At 36.8% G+C, this 15,267-nt stretch overlaps 1 protein-coding gene across 1 annotated transcript in view; it reads right to left on the bottom strand.

Annotated features, from left to right (window-relative positions):
* KIF5B (kinesin family member 5B) overlaps nt 1-15,267 on the bottom strand; it is a 37,406-nt gene that overhangs the window by 9,491 nt on the left and 12,648 nt on the right. The window contains exons 6-20 of the mRNA XM_007439335.4: nt 13,752-13,807; nt 13,583-13,670; nt 12,602-12,726; nt 11,610-11,714; nt 10,932-11,077; nt 10,192-10,340; nt 9,484-9,677; nt 8,372-8,440; nt 7,742-7,948; nt 5,856-5,999; nt 5,065-5,253; nt 3,682-3,799; nt 1,886-1,947; nt 1,677-1,786; nt 343-444 (exon numbers count right to left, since the gene is read on the bottom strand). Of these exons, the coding sequence (XP_007439397.1) occupies nt 343-444; nt 1,677-1,786; nt 1,886-1,947; nt 3,682-3,799; nt 5,065-5,253; nt 5,856-5,999; nt 7,742-7,948; nt 8,372-8,440; nt 9,484-9,677; nt 10,192-10,340; nt 10,932-11,077; nt 11,610-11,714; nt 12,602-12,726; nt 13,583-13,670; nt 13,752-13,807 (1,864 nt within the window). The remainder of the gene's footprint in view (nt 1-342; nt 445-1,676; nt 1,787-1,885; nt 1,948-3,681; nt 3,800-5,064; nt 5,254-5,855; nt 6,000-7,741; nt 7,949-8,371; nt 8,441-9,483; nt 9,678-10,191; nt 10,341-10,931; nt 11,078-11,609; nt 11,715-12,601; nt 12,727-13,582; nt 13,671-13,751; nt 13,808-15,267) is intronic.

Genomic DNA, 15,267 nt, shown 5'->3' with positions numbered 1-15,267 from the left:
CAAAAAACCTAAACCTGGTGTACTAGCATTTATTAGGGACAAGGTACATCTCTCCTGTCTTTTTTTGTAAGAGAAAGAACTAGGTGTACATCTGTTCAATAAATATTTACTACAATCCAGTACTATAACTTCCGGAACTTTCTAAGAACAGAGGCTTTTAAGGTGGTTTGAAAATAATTCCTAATTACAGCCATTTATAGGAAAATATAAGATGGTAAAAGTATACAATATCTCAATCAGAATTCATGGGCCAGGAAGCCAATTTCTTGAAAAGAATACGAAAACAAACAGCATCAATAGATCTTTATTATACACGTCTAACCATAAATTGTCTTCACTTACGTAAGTTCATGCAATTTCCTGCTTTTTTCCTGATCCACAGTTTTCAGCTTATCATGTTCAATTCTGAGCCGTTCCTGTTCTAGCATCATCTTCTGATTTTGACTGAACATAGAAACAAAAATTAAGTGAGGTGAGCAAGGATCAATAACTCCTTACTTTGTGACATTAAATTGGTCACCAACTTTAATATCTCAAAACCAAGATGACAATATCAACCACATTGGATCTAACAATTATCTTGGAACCAACTGATAACCAATTTAGTCCTCTACCTAGAACTACCAGATGAACTTAATCAATTTTAAATAAAATTTACATTAACTCAGAAATGTGAAAGTTCATACCCATTCTAACCTATAAGTCTCAATCAAACCCCTATACCCCAAGTCTCCTCCCTGTTATCGCAGTAAGATCTGTATTTCAAATCCAGAATCTCTAAACAAGGCTCTGTTGGCTGGTTCACATCTTATCCAAAAGATGCAAAGTTGCACAAATCAAATACAACCACTCTTGCAGCCAATCCACTCAAAGACCCTGCAAGGGTAACTGAGGAAAATGTAGGCTTGCAAGGCAGAAAGGGCACTGAAGTGGGATGGTTGAGCTCGGGAAAGCCATTCCTGCAGACTCTCCTCCACAATGTCTTATGCCCTTTCCAATGGGGCAGGATAACGCAGAGAGCACTGATCCTCTCCCTTCATAAATGGCTTCAGCCAATTCATTTGTTGTGTGCCTTCTCCCACCACAAAAAAGTATGGAAAGGATGAACTCTTTAGATGCTGTTTCACACTTTCCCTGAGTGGGAAACTGTACAGCAGCTCCTGCCACTTCATCTGCCATGCTTTCCCCAACAGGGAAATTCAATCCACTCTGCAAGGTGAGACCGGAAGTGATGGTTTCTGCCTTATCTTGCATTTATTGCTTGTTCTCCATGTGGGTGGATACAGAGTATTCGCTATCATGTCCTTCAGAGGAACTGCGTTCTCAGCCCCAAATCTTTCAACCAGTTCAGGTGAAAAAATGGAGTGGATTTAGTCCTGGAACCAGATCCCAATCTGTTACCTAGTACCATTAGTTCTTTGAACTGGACATTTTTATTTTACTCCTATTGTGCTTTTTAATTTGGGAGGAAAAAAACTGCACAACTGAAAACAATAAATACAGAAAGGGTATTTCTGTCCCTGTGATCATCAACAAGTTTTATTTCCCATGAAAAAACTGAAATTTAAGTATGTAAAATCAAAGAGAACAATGCACTTAAAAACCTATTTCATAAGCAAAAATAAGTTATTCCCATCTATCCCACTCATTAGGACAAAGGAGTATGCAGAACTTACTCTTGCAGTTCAGTAATTAGTTTTTCTTTTGCCTCAACTTCATCTCTCAAGCTGCTAATCTGCTTCTGATGAGTCTCACGATGACTCTGAATTTGCTGTTCAACTGCTTGCTAAAAAACCAAATGTTCTGATTATTTTACATCATAATGACAAACAATGTATTTAGTTAATTCCTTTTAAAGAATTTATTAAAATATAGGTTGACTTGCCTTGACCTCATTTGCAGTTTGAACTTTGTTCAGATGTTCCTTCTCCATTTCATGAACTTTTTCTGGAAAAGGGGGGGAAATTCATCTTTAAAACACATAATCAGAATGTACAAAAAGTCCTCATAACACTTGCACCTTATATAAATATAAGAGTCCTGAATGATCACACTAGCAGGCAACCCAGTAAGTATTCTGTTTCCAGCAGATATCTCTGAGAAATTCACCAGTCTCTCTCACACATAATTTATTCATTAGAGTTACGACAGTAATTGGGACCAGAATTTCCATAGCTAAGCAAAGTAGTTGTAAAGTGCGATGTCACATGACTGTATCACTTAGCGACAACAATCCCAGCAGTCCGGTTGCCATCGTTAACTGAATCCCACCGGTCGTTAGGCACAGGCCCAGCCCGATCCAAGCCATTCTTGGCATGGGCCCTCCCAGCCCCGAGCCTCAGTAAGGTAAGGGACTGCCTCCTCTGCCTCTTCAACTCCCCGCACCTGCCTATCCCCCCATCTCTGCCCTTCTGGCCACCCTGCACTCCTTGGCAACAGTGGCTGAAGAAGCAGCCCAGGGCCTGCAGCAGTCTCAGCCGGCCACTACCACTCCCAGACCTCGACTTCAGCCCCAGCACTACTGCCACAGAGTGCCACCTCAAGCCCCAAACCATGGCCAGCCATACCAGTGCCACAGTACAAAGCCCCAACTACCCCGTGCTCCACAGGTCCTGCCGCACCCTGCTGACCTTCACCGTCTTTCTCCTGCTGCTGATGAGGCACACCCACTCTGGCCCTATGCGAGGCAGCTGCTGGCCATGCCAGGCCTTCTTCCCAAGGCCACCTGCTCCATTCCCATGATGCTTTGGAAAGTCTTCAGAAAGTTTCCAAGGGCTTCTGAAGCATCAGAAGAACGGCACAAGCAGCCTCAGGAAGAAGGCCTGGCATGGTCAGCAGCTGCCTCACATAGGGCCAGGCCAGGCATGCCTAGTCAGCAACAGAAAATAGTGAAGGTCAGCTGGGCGCAGCAGGGCCTACAGGGCTTTGTGCTGTGGTGGCTGGCCATGGCGCAGGGCTTGAGGCTGCACTCCTCAGTGGCAGCAGCACTGGAGCTGAAGTAGAGGCCCAGAGTGGTGGCCAGCTGAGACTGCTGAAGGCCCCAGACCTCTACTTCAGCCTGGTGCCACCACCACCGAGGAGTACTGCTGTGCAGTGAGGCCAAAAGGGCAGAGATGGGGGGGATAGGAAGGTGGGGGGAGTTGAAGTGCCCCTGCAGTCGTGTGGATGGGTTGCCAAGTGCTCAAATTTTGATCATGTGACCATGGGGGGATGATGCAACGGCCGTAACTTTGGGCATAGTATACCATTCGTTCAGCACCGCTGTAACTTTGAATGGTCGCGGAACGAATGGCCATTAGGTGAGGACTACCTGTATATTATTCTTTCCTCTACAAATTCAAAGCATAATACTCCCTCCTCCAACTTTTCCTAATGAAGTCATCCTGAAGTCAGCCTAGCTGAGCTGGGCTAAGAAACAGTGACTGATTCAAAGTCACCTACAGAGCTTACATAGCCAAGTGATGACTTGAACCTAAGTCTCTCCAGTCTTAATCCATCACCTTAATATCTGAATAAATCCCCTCGCATATGTGATTAAAACATGCTTACTATAAAATACACCACCATCCCCTTATTGCAGAGATGTGCCAGTTACCATAAGATTGTATCCTCAACTTCTTAGCTCATGATTCATGCTCTTAATCATCATCATCAAAAACAACAATGTAAAGCAATACATACTTTGGGCTCGGAGCTCAACTAGCTCATCATTAAGAGAATCCACAGACTCTTCAAGCTGTCTTTTCTTCTGTTCCACATTCTGAAGATATTCTGTAAGTGACTTGATCTTGGCTTCATGCTTTCAAGATGAAAATAGGATTGATATTTCAATAAATTACAGAGACAAGTATCAGAGGTTAGCAAACTGATGATTTAAAGCAAAATACCAAAATGCGCATCAGGAGAAGCATATACTGAACAATTTGCAGAATACTTAAAGACTAAGTTGAAGAATATTTCCTATACCATCTGTAGTACGCAAAGCCAAATATGTGCTTCTTCAAATAATTCAGTTTCATCAATCTGTACTGTCCTTACTTTGCTTGCTCTAATACTGAGTTATAAGAGCAAATTTTATTCAAGGAACACTAACAATAACCAAGATCTAAAACAGCAAAAGTTTCACATGTGAGAATTACACTTGAGAAAGTCCAAGAATATGGAAGTCTATTGAATCCCTTACATTTTTAAATTACTTCCATTATAAAAACAATTTGCATTAACAGAATGGGGATGAGTACATTCCCGTTACCTCAAAGGTGGTTTCTAAGCCTTTCATTAGGATTTTGAGGCCATACGGGGAAAGGAAAAAAAACCACTGCTGCCCTAATAAAAAAAATATCAGTTCAGGTGGATTCCTTGCATGGTTTTGTGACAGTGCTGTAAGTATCCAGCATCTGACATAGTTATTCCCTTTGTATATTATAATTACAATCTCTCTTTTGCAGTTTAGATGGAAAACTAGAACCCACAGAAGCCAACAATAAGCTACACATTTATTACAACTGTACCTTAGACACACTGAGAGCTATAACCCATTTTGAAAACTGCTGACTACTATCTTGTAGACTAGCCATATTACAGTCCAAAAAAATTCAAACCCACTAAAAACTACTTTCAAGCTCAATCTGAGTTACTAATGTTCAACCAAATAAAATCTAATATTCATAGCTTAGAAAAAGTAATTCCATTTCCTATGTACAGCCACATATTCAGTTACTTTTGTATCAAAAATGGCATCACAGGCACACAAAGAGGAAGTATCAGTGGACTTGGAGGAACCCCAAGATTTTCAAGCATTAGAAAAAGTATTTTAAAATATTTTCAAGCCCAATAAGGACTCAGCACATTCATTGGCAACAGAATGCTAACCTTCTGTTCTGTACAGGAAGATAAGATAGAACACCCTCATTAACAGCCATTTTAAGATTGGGGGGGAAAAAACCCTCTCCCCCTACGTTTATGTTCAACAAGACCCCCAAACTCCCAGAAAGGAATGGCCACTGGAGAACATCAGATTGGAGAAGGTTATTACAAAGTATTTAACAAACAGAACAAACTTACCTGTGAAATACGAAGCTGACAGGCTGCTAGTTCTTTTTCATTTTCTTCCATTTTCTTATTGCTTTCTGTTTGTGTACTTTCTAACTGCTTACATCGTTTTACCATAGTCTTTACTTCAGATTTCATTTTACTGATGTAGAGTCTTGCAACCGTGAATTCCTCATCTATCATACCAGTTCCTTCTGGCTGCTAAGAAAGAAGAACTAATGTTTAACTCCAAAAGTTTGAAAGTTCATAAAATGATCCAGCAACGTACTCAGAGTTCACATATTATTTGGCATTAGAACATTTCTTTCCTAGTAAGTTGTCAACTATATGATTTAATTATGATGTTCTATTTTAAATGAGACTGTGGCAAAAGTGACACACAAACTATATCAAGCCCCATTTGCACGTGACAGATTTGGGGCATTCTGATTTAACATTAAACATTTCCGTAAGTACTAAGTATTTACTTGCTTTAAAACTGTTTTTATTGCCACTTCTGACAATCCCTACAGCTGATCTCTCATAAACTATTATTATTAATAGAGTGCTGTATTGACATCAACACAATAGATGCTCTCACAGGAAACAGCAAGCATACTTCTAAAGTTCTCTTAAAAGAGATACACAAGTTTATACAGTATTTCTCACACAGAAAAACTGTAATGATATTTATAATGATGAATTAATAATTAAGAGAGAAGACATACAATGTCAGGGATTCACTTACACATATACATGTGCCATGTGGGGCAGGAATGGATTTGGAATCTTAATGGTTCATTAGATGGCTTTCTGTTGCTTACCTTTACATCATTGTTTCCAACTGCAATTCCTATTTCTGCAAGATCTTTTAACAGAGATGCCATCATTTCAGTTGCACGTTTTTTCTGATGATTAGTCATTTCTTTAAGTTTTTGAAGTTCTGCATCTATACTAGCTAATGTTATCTGGAACAAGAAAAAACGTTGTTACCCAGGTAATGTTTTCAGCAGCCCAAAATCAATTCAAGAATTCTGCCTTAATTCCAAGAACTTAATTTTCATTCAAATAGTCATATTTTGTTTCCTAATGGAACATTCTTTCTAAGTTCTGTGAGCTCAAGAGTGGTAGGCTCCAAGATCATTCTCACTGTGCTCTGAAAGACTGGTATGATCATGAAAGCTTCTGCGTCACTGCTAGAGTCATCATTAAAGTCATTGCGCACAATTATCTAACCAAGCTATTGAAGGTACAAGCATCTGCAGTACCCCTGCCAACTCCTATAAACCCCAAGTATTGGTCACTTTTCTTTTTATTTCTTTCCTAGCTGCCCAGAGCTTTCTGCTGACTGCTGTAGCCTCCTGACAGTGCTGTTCAGGAAAAACGGTCATCTCAGGACAACTGCTGGAAGGAGAAAATGGAATTCCCACATTTCACTGTTGCCCTTGCACCTATCTATCTTCTACATTTCAACCTAATCATTAACCAAATGAAAAAATTCTATAGTTAGCCTATAAGTTGCAACTGACTTATTCTCATAACCTATGAACACAGGGATTAGTAATGTAATACCAAATGATACTGAGAAACTGGAAAACTTTATAACCCTCAAATATCTTACATTTCAATGTGTATGAAGACAAACATTTTAAAATCGAAAATTGAGAATAAGTTGCATTTTAAAAAGGAGTATGAGGAACCTTAAATTCCCAAATATTCCCTCCAAATAGAAGCTTCTTTACATGTCAATGAAAATCAGACAAGATACAACAAGCCCATGACACAACACATATAATTAAATGGAGCCCTCTGGGAAATTATGTATCATAGGTACAATCCATATGGGATCTTTAAATAAGATAACTCAAACTATGAATATTACAAAGTTGGTCAAATATACAGTTACATTTATGAATGCATGCTAATAGAAGCAAATTCATTAGTATCCAAAGTTGTACATAATATAATAAGGCAAACAGCCCAAAGCGAATGACTGTGGAAAGGCACCACTGTAATTGACTGTACAGATCCATACGTACCTTTTAATATATAAAACAAACATAGAGAGGCTGTATGCTACCTTCCTGATTACCATCAGTTTGCTTTCTGTGAATAGAGTATTTTGTTGAGCTCTATAGCAAGCATTGTGCAATCTAACATTTGGGACCCTACCTCTGCCTTTTATTCAGTTTCTCAATAATAGTAACTTGTGTGTGTCTTCTGTGAAACATATGTTAAACTGCAAATTTGAAAGACTAGAGGTATGATAACAGTATACTGCCTCAAAATTTTAATTCTTCCCAAGGTTGTATCTCAAAAAGAAGAAAACACAAATTTGTTCTAGTAGCAATCGATCATTAGAGCAATTAGTGGCACTGCATACTTAGAACATAAATGAAGATCTTCCAGTTGAATTACATTCCTACAAATAGGAAGGAATTTAGGAGTATTTCCCTGAAGTTATACTAGTGCAAGCTAAAACAACTATTCATATCATCTTTATTTAATTTGAACATCAGATATCCAACATATCTATTTTCATAAATTAATCCACACGTAGATTTGAATAATAGCACAATTTATAGTCAATATTAAATAAAGAGTCAATATTTGGAAAAAGACCCATGTAGGAGAGTTTTTCAGTTAATAGTTAATGTTACCTGACAACCAAAGCTTGGTTTATTGACCGAAATCCTTTCTATTATCTTACCGATTTCTGATTCAATTCATCACTTAGTAGTTCATATTCCTTTGCCTTGTCTTCAACTTCTTGTGACTTTTGATCATAGTTGACAGCAAGTTCCTCAAGGGCTTGGAGAACCTCTTTTACCTCTTCTTTAGAAGCATCATTTTCAGCTTGAAGGCGATTCAATTCAGCTTGCATATTGTCTTGGTCCCGCCTGGTGGATGCTAAAAGCTATCAAAAAAGGACTATCAGTAAATATTTTTTAAAAGCTGTTTCTTAAACTCTAATGAATATATTCCAGAAAGCTTAGTGCGATAAATTGTTAGCATAAGATATACCTACTCATTTTATTTTAAGGCTCTATAATGACACTAATCTCTGTTTTAAATCTTGTTAGGTTCTAGATATTTACAGATCTCCATTCAGTGATTCACTACATAGGCCAGCAGAAATCCTTCAGAAACCAGTACCCTAATCAAAATATAGAATCTTCTTCTGAAGAGTTAAAAAAATAAACTGTGAAATATAGACAGCATGAGCTACATTTCTCATACTTTAGTAACAGCAACAATTTTTATACAATAAACAACATATATATTTTGCACCATTATGCTTTCTTGCTGTTCACAATATATAACCACTAGTAATGCTCACCTCCTCCTGATCCAACATCTGTGTTTTTAGTTTTTCTACTAATTGGCTTTGTTGATTGATTTCTTCATCCTGAATAAAAAAGGGGAAAGAAAATTATTCAGTTGTAAAACTCAGTAAAAATAGGCATTGTTCATTAAGTTGATCCTGTCTAATATAAACAATCAGTATCCAAAAAGCATAGCCATATATTCTACATGTCAAGCAGCTTTTATTATCATTTAAGAGAACTTCGTAACAAGTATTCCTAGTGCCAAGAGGGTCCCTCTTTCAAATCTAAACGGACTCAAGGCAGTTTATGATATAGGGTGGAGGCAGTTCTATCACATTTCTTTTTTTTTAACAAGAATACTAATTACAAACTAGATCTGACCCAAACTTTGAATATGCCCAAAGTAGTTCTTTAGATCCTATCAGACTTTCAGAATGTGAACGCTCAGTTCAAAAACACACACACAAATATATACATGCATCTCTTAGGTCAGCACCTCCTTTGACAGTTTGATGTATAGATATATACATCTATATCTATATCTGCCATTCAGTATCAATGGCAATAAGATAGGACTGCCAAAATACAGATTAATTGAAAGTTTATCTCTCAATTTACAAAACAGCATGCCCTGAATAAACTTAATCTAATTATTCTGATCAATAACTTGCAATCACTGATTCCATTTTCCCTGTCAAATAAAATTTGGTCTTTGATACATTAATTTTCAGATCCATGCTTCTCATTGCATCATACAATCTGTCATTCACTCAAAATCATTCAGGTTTTCAGCCAAAAACATGGAATAATTTACATACAAATGTACATGCATATTCAAGCCCTCAACCAAAACATCTCTAACATTACTACAAGCATTCCATATACATTTATCTATAAATATATTAAACAGAGATATCACAGCTCCTTGTCTTACTCCCTGCTCAATGTTGAACTATTCACTAGGTGTTTCATTTACTTACATTATATACCACTCTAATTGCATTCAGCAACCAACCTCCAACTCCCATATTCATGCAAAAGATGTCATAATTCAAGTATATTCACTTTACTGTATGTTTTCTCTAAATCAACAAATGTACAATATATAGCTTGTCATACATACCTTGTCATCTAGCTGTTTATACACTTTGGCCATTTCTTCTTCACACTTCCTCCTTTCAGCATCAGTAAAGTTGCCAATTACTCCAATAGTAGCAGTTGGGGTATCATTAATAATTGCAATATCTTTATCTACAGCAAATGCTTCCAAATTAGCCTTTTCCTTGTCAAACTGTTCCTCTAGAGGTACAGTCTCTCCTTTAAAACAGAAATTCCCAAGGATGTAATTACTTTCAGCAAAATAAATGTTAGAAACTGACTCAACTTTAGACAAGCATTTATATCAGGAACATTTCACTGAAAATCCATTATTCATATTTACAAAAGCCATCTAGATACCCATAAAATCTTGCCTTTCTGGACTGAATACAGAATTTCTATATATGCACAGCTGAAATTTAAAGCAATTTAGTATTAGAACACAATGTCATTGATACTTTGATCTCTTCATAAGCCTTCAGCCTAATCAACTGATATATATAACTATTTAGCTGCAGTACTATAGAGAATTTTACTTAATTTCAAAGGTGAGGCTAAAAAAGGGCCTTTTGAAGAACAAAACAATTGTAAAAGGTTGAAAATACCTTACATTCCTATTACAACGTTATATGAGTTATTTATAAGTGAAAGCCTTGGTTATGCCATTTCACATTTACTATACAAATTAATTCTACCCATTAATAAAAAGTGATCACACTACTGAAGATCTCACCATTGCGCCATCGATTGAGCTCATTTTCAAGCCACTGAATAGTGTTACGCAGTGTTTTGTTTCTCTCCTTTTCTTTTTCATATTTTTTCTTCCACTGCTCTGCAGTTAATTCTACGTTAACACACACTGTATTCTTGATAGTCTTGGCTCTATTTTAAAGGCAGATTAAAAGTTAACTAAATATAAGATTGTTTAAACTGTATAGAAAATTTCAATGTTAATCTTCAACCCCAATCTCTTTTCTTAATAATTAAAACAACTTGTACATATTTTTGTCACCTTTATGCAACTTCACAGCATGGCACACTGTATCTAGTTCATCTTTCATATGATTGTGAGAAACAGAAGCTCAAGACAGTCATTTGGCAGAAAACAATACTAGTTGCATACAGGAGTGTGGCAAAATAAGCCAGGTGAAAAAACTTCAGTTGAGAAGGCTCAGTGCATCACCTATGATTTGTATCCCAATAACACATCAATTTCCAGATGTATATCCCAGAACGTCGAACTTTCTATTTGCGATGGTTTATAATAATTGACAAGGAACTTACAGAATCAAATATTGACAAGCTTTAAGAAAGATTTTTTAGAGAAACAGACATTAGGCAAAGATACATGTGCGTGTATGTTTTATGTACACAACAGCTCAACACTTGCATCAGACAGACTTTGTGGAAGTCTAAAGTCTGCTTCAATATAATCATTCTGCTTTTACAATCTCCTTAAGATTGTTCACTCACCTCTGACCAAATAACAGTGTAGATTTTGTTTCAGATTCATTGTAAGATGATGGGGAACAGCAAATAACAATTGTGGTTCTACAGTTGCCCCCTAAAGAATCTTGTAAAATTCTGGTCATTTTACTATCTCGATACGGTACATATGTCTGCAAATAAAAAAAAGGTTTTTTTACTTTCCCCTACTACAGACATTGAGAGTCAGTTTGGTGCAGTGGTTAAGGCATCAGGCTAGAAACAGGGAGACCATGAGTTCTAGTTCCACCTTAGGCACAAAGCCCTTGGGCCAGTCCCTCTCTCTCAGCCCTAGGAAGCAGGCAATGGCAAACCACTTCTGAAATCTTGCCAAGAAAACTGCAGGGACTAGTCCAGGCAGCCATCAGGGGTCAACACTGACTTGAAAGTGCAAAAAACAAAAAACAAAGCCTATAGACAGATGAGAATATTTTGTATTTTCCCAAACCAAGAACCATTTAAGTTTAATTCAGTATGGTATTTTCAACCAGAAAGTTCTATGTAATTTTGCATAATGCTATAATTATGCATAATGTTACTGAGCAGAGTTATTAAAATATTCAACGCATACTAAAGCAGTGAAGGAAATTAACATGCGGGTAACACATTTCATGGCTGAAATTAAGCAATTTGCATCAAGCATTTTCAAATCACTGACATACTTACACTATTTTCAGCTAAAGCAGAAATGACATTTCCAAGAGCTGACAGAGATTTGTTGATATTTTTAGCCTCATCCAATACTGCACCTTCTGCTCCAGTTTTACTAACCTAAAATAATGTAAAAAGTTGTAAGCCTAATCGATCTGTATTTTACAAATTTTGGATTGTAGCTAGGAAGACACATGTAATATAGCTTTTGTCTTTCCCACTGAAACACTTCTCCCATGTACCCCAGCCCCAAACCTGTTCCTGATGATTTTCCAAAATTATGGAAAATCTGCAGAAATTATATATAAGTCACATGTCATTTTAAAAGGAAAGCTCTAATAAGTGTGTAGAAGAGGAATATTGCAAGTGTAGTAATCTATAACCCATCTTAAAATGCAGTGTTAAAATTATAAAAGGAGTCAACCAAGAACCCTAGAAATGTAAGAGAAAAGTTTATATTATAAAACAGTGCAAAATAGAAAGTTATTTATTTCTCCCAATTTTCTCAGTATCATAAACAATCCCATGATATAGATAATTGTATCTAGATCTAACAGCAATACAGAAACCTATAATATTTTTAAGCTCTGCTGATGTAGTGCAAAGCCTGACATGAATTAGGTTTCCAATATAATCAGGAATAAAAATAAGCATAATAATAAGCATAGCCATACTCTTTACTGTATTTCTCAGTTGTGACTGGTACTCCTTCGAAGAGCCAGATATCGTGATAGGATAATGATAAGGATACTGCAGGTGTGTTACATATTCTTATCACTACATAATTTTAAATAACCAGTTCTTGCAAAGAAAATAGATGGCCTACTGTGAATTGCCCTCTTCTCCCCAAATGGCAAACACTCCCTTGCCCCAGAGAATAATGGGGGAAGAAATACATACTAAATGCCTTAGATGCACTTTTCTCTGATATATTCGGGGGGGGGGGAATGTTGAAAGAGTTAAATGATACCTTATTTTCATGTACTTTCAAAACATCAAAGTGTTACCTTTTCACTACCTGCCAAGTCTACAAGATAAAGCTTTCCACTCAATTTCTGCTCTGTTTGAGTGTTTTCTTGCTTTACATTAATGAGAAAGATGCTATGACTTCGAGAGCTATGTTCATTCATGTCTGTAAAAGAACAGTTTTAAAGCTTTATAAATGTCCGTTCTGGCAACAATCTTTACCTGATAATTGAATTATAAGTGCCTCATAAATCAAAGCAGAATAAATCAATCAATAAATCTAACAAAAAACAATATATCCATTTATCAAAAAGAACTGTAACTTACCCACAGAATCTATGAAACTGAACCATTCATTTTTAAAGCTATATTTATTTGGCACCAAGGTAAGGAAGGAATAAAAAAAATACAGACACTCTTAAGTCAAGCTTGACTCCTGGTGAGACAACAACACTTGCTTTTTCCCCCCCCATAAGGAAGGATTAGATTCAGGATAGGAGGGACATCAGAAAGTTGCATGATTCTTAAACAGTCTTCCCCATCCTGGTATCCTTCAGATATATTGGATTATACATTCTACAATCTGTCCATAGCCCACAAGTTTTCTTACTACCATGTAACTCTTCCTAGTAGGAAATGGAAAATCATTGCTACTTAATTGCTGAAAATGTCACAGAGATTACCATTTCCTTGGAGGAAAAGGTTTCCATTTCTGTGGAAAGAAGGGCCAAAGCAGAAGTAGAGACTTCAGATTATCACTAGCAATCAGCAGAGAACAAGTTGTAATAATATTGCTAGTATATTTCCATCCCCATTTCATTCAGGGAAATCAGTTATCCCTGCTACAGAAGAGAAACGGGGAAGAGGGCAGTATTTTAGTCCAACATTTAAAACCTAATTAATTTTATTTCTATTGCATATGTTTAGAGTTTAGACAGTTATCCACTGGAACAAAAAATACTAATTCTTAATTATAGCAACCTGACTTTTTTTTTTAAATTAAACTAAAACAAACCACTTACTTGTAACTGCTACATGCCTGTTTGATTTTCCCTCATCTATAGTATCCATAACTTCGTCTGGACTACATACAAAACGTTCAGTGCAGCCCTGTGAAAATATATTGTAACATAATCAGTAATTAAACAAATACTAAAGGATGCAGGCTACATACTCAAACCTTATACTCACCTTCACATAAGGTACTCGGTTTTTGTCCTCATGAACAGAAAGATTGGTCTTTGAGACTAAAAGGGGAAAAAAAACATTACAACAGTTAATATTTTCTCATTAGATAGCCATGCCCTAGACTAGCCTTGCTCTATTTTTAACTGTGACAGAGCAGACACTTCTGGTTCAAAAACAGAGTAAGACAACAAAAGCCATTCCTTGCTACTACCAGAACACAGTTCCTTGTAATGGGGCATGAGCTATTCTCCTAGTTAATAACTGTTGGCAGAACCATGATTCTTCAGAAATATTTCTGGATATATTTTAATACCACTTTAATGCCATCATGTATTTTGCAGCAATTTTCCATAACATAATAATTAGACAAAGGAAGTAGACCTCTACTTAACTGGTTACAAACTTGACATTTTTAAATTTTCGATTAAAGTTTAGGTCCATTATTGTTTTCCCCCCTATGCTTTAAATTCCTTAGCTTTCTTCCCTAGGAAAAATACTGTATTCACATGAATTTTACATTTTATACTTTTTTCCAATCCCTTTACTAAGATAAAGTGACAATAGCTATTCAAAATGTAACATTACAATTTATATGGTGGCATTATAGTATTTGCCATACAGGGCTGGCCTAACCTCTTCAAAATTCTGATCATTGTTTGCTTTTTCTCTTTCAGTTTTACCTTGCATTACTAGCCTTTTGCATTTAACACAGTACAGATAGTTCTCACTTAATGACTATAATTGGGACCAGCAACTCCATCGCTAAGCGACATGGTAGTAAAGTGAAACATCACATGACTGCACTGGACTTACATCAGTTCAGCTGCAGTTGTTAAGTGAACCACTCATGACATCCCATGACCATGACTTGCGACTTACTGCTGGCTTCTCCATTGATTTTGCTTGATGGAAGCCGGCTGCAAAGCTCGCAAATGGTGATCACGTGACCGTGGGATGCTGCAACCATCTAAGTTCGAGGACAGGTCATAAAACTACTTTTTCAGCACTGTTGTAAGTTCGTTGTAAGGGCAGTCATTAACTGGGCGGGAAGGGAGGTTGTCAGAAATGGGGTTGGCTAGCCCCCTAGAGGCCTAGTGTGGCTTCCATCAGCCTCTTGGATTTTTTTTCTCTTCTTTCCATTTGTGTAGATGTGTTTGTCTTTTTATAAATTTTAATTATGTATTTATTTGTTTTAATTTGATGTAAACCGCCCAGAGTCCCCCATTGCAGGGAGATGGGCAGGGATAAGTCTATGTATAAATAAATAAATAAATAAACAAACAAACAAACTCAGGACTACCTGTACAAAACAATAATGTTACTATATAAAAAATAATACTTAACTCCTAGGCATTTTGCCACTAATCATGAATTTGTCTACCTCTTCTCTTTTACAAGGCCAAACTGTAATTCCCCTTATCTGCCACTTCTTTAATGTGCCCATCCTCATGCTGTTATTACTATGTGGACATCAGTGCCTTATTTGTTAAATGGCCCAACAATGTCCCAATCTTGAACT

The sequence above is a fragment of the Python bivittatus genome, unplaced genomic scaffold, assembly GCF_059951505.1.
Source record: "Python bivittatus isolate LINGU-HERP-01145 unplaced genomic scaffold, Pbiv_v1 ctg000610_np1212, whole genome shotgun sequence".
Classification (NCBI taxonomy): Eukaryota; Metazoa; Chordata; class Lepidosauria; order Squamata; family Pythonidae; genus Python; species Python bivittatus.
The sequence above is the reverse complement of the archived record's forward strand: the minus strand, read 5'-3'. Positions and strand labels throughout refer to the sequence as shown.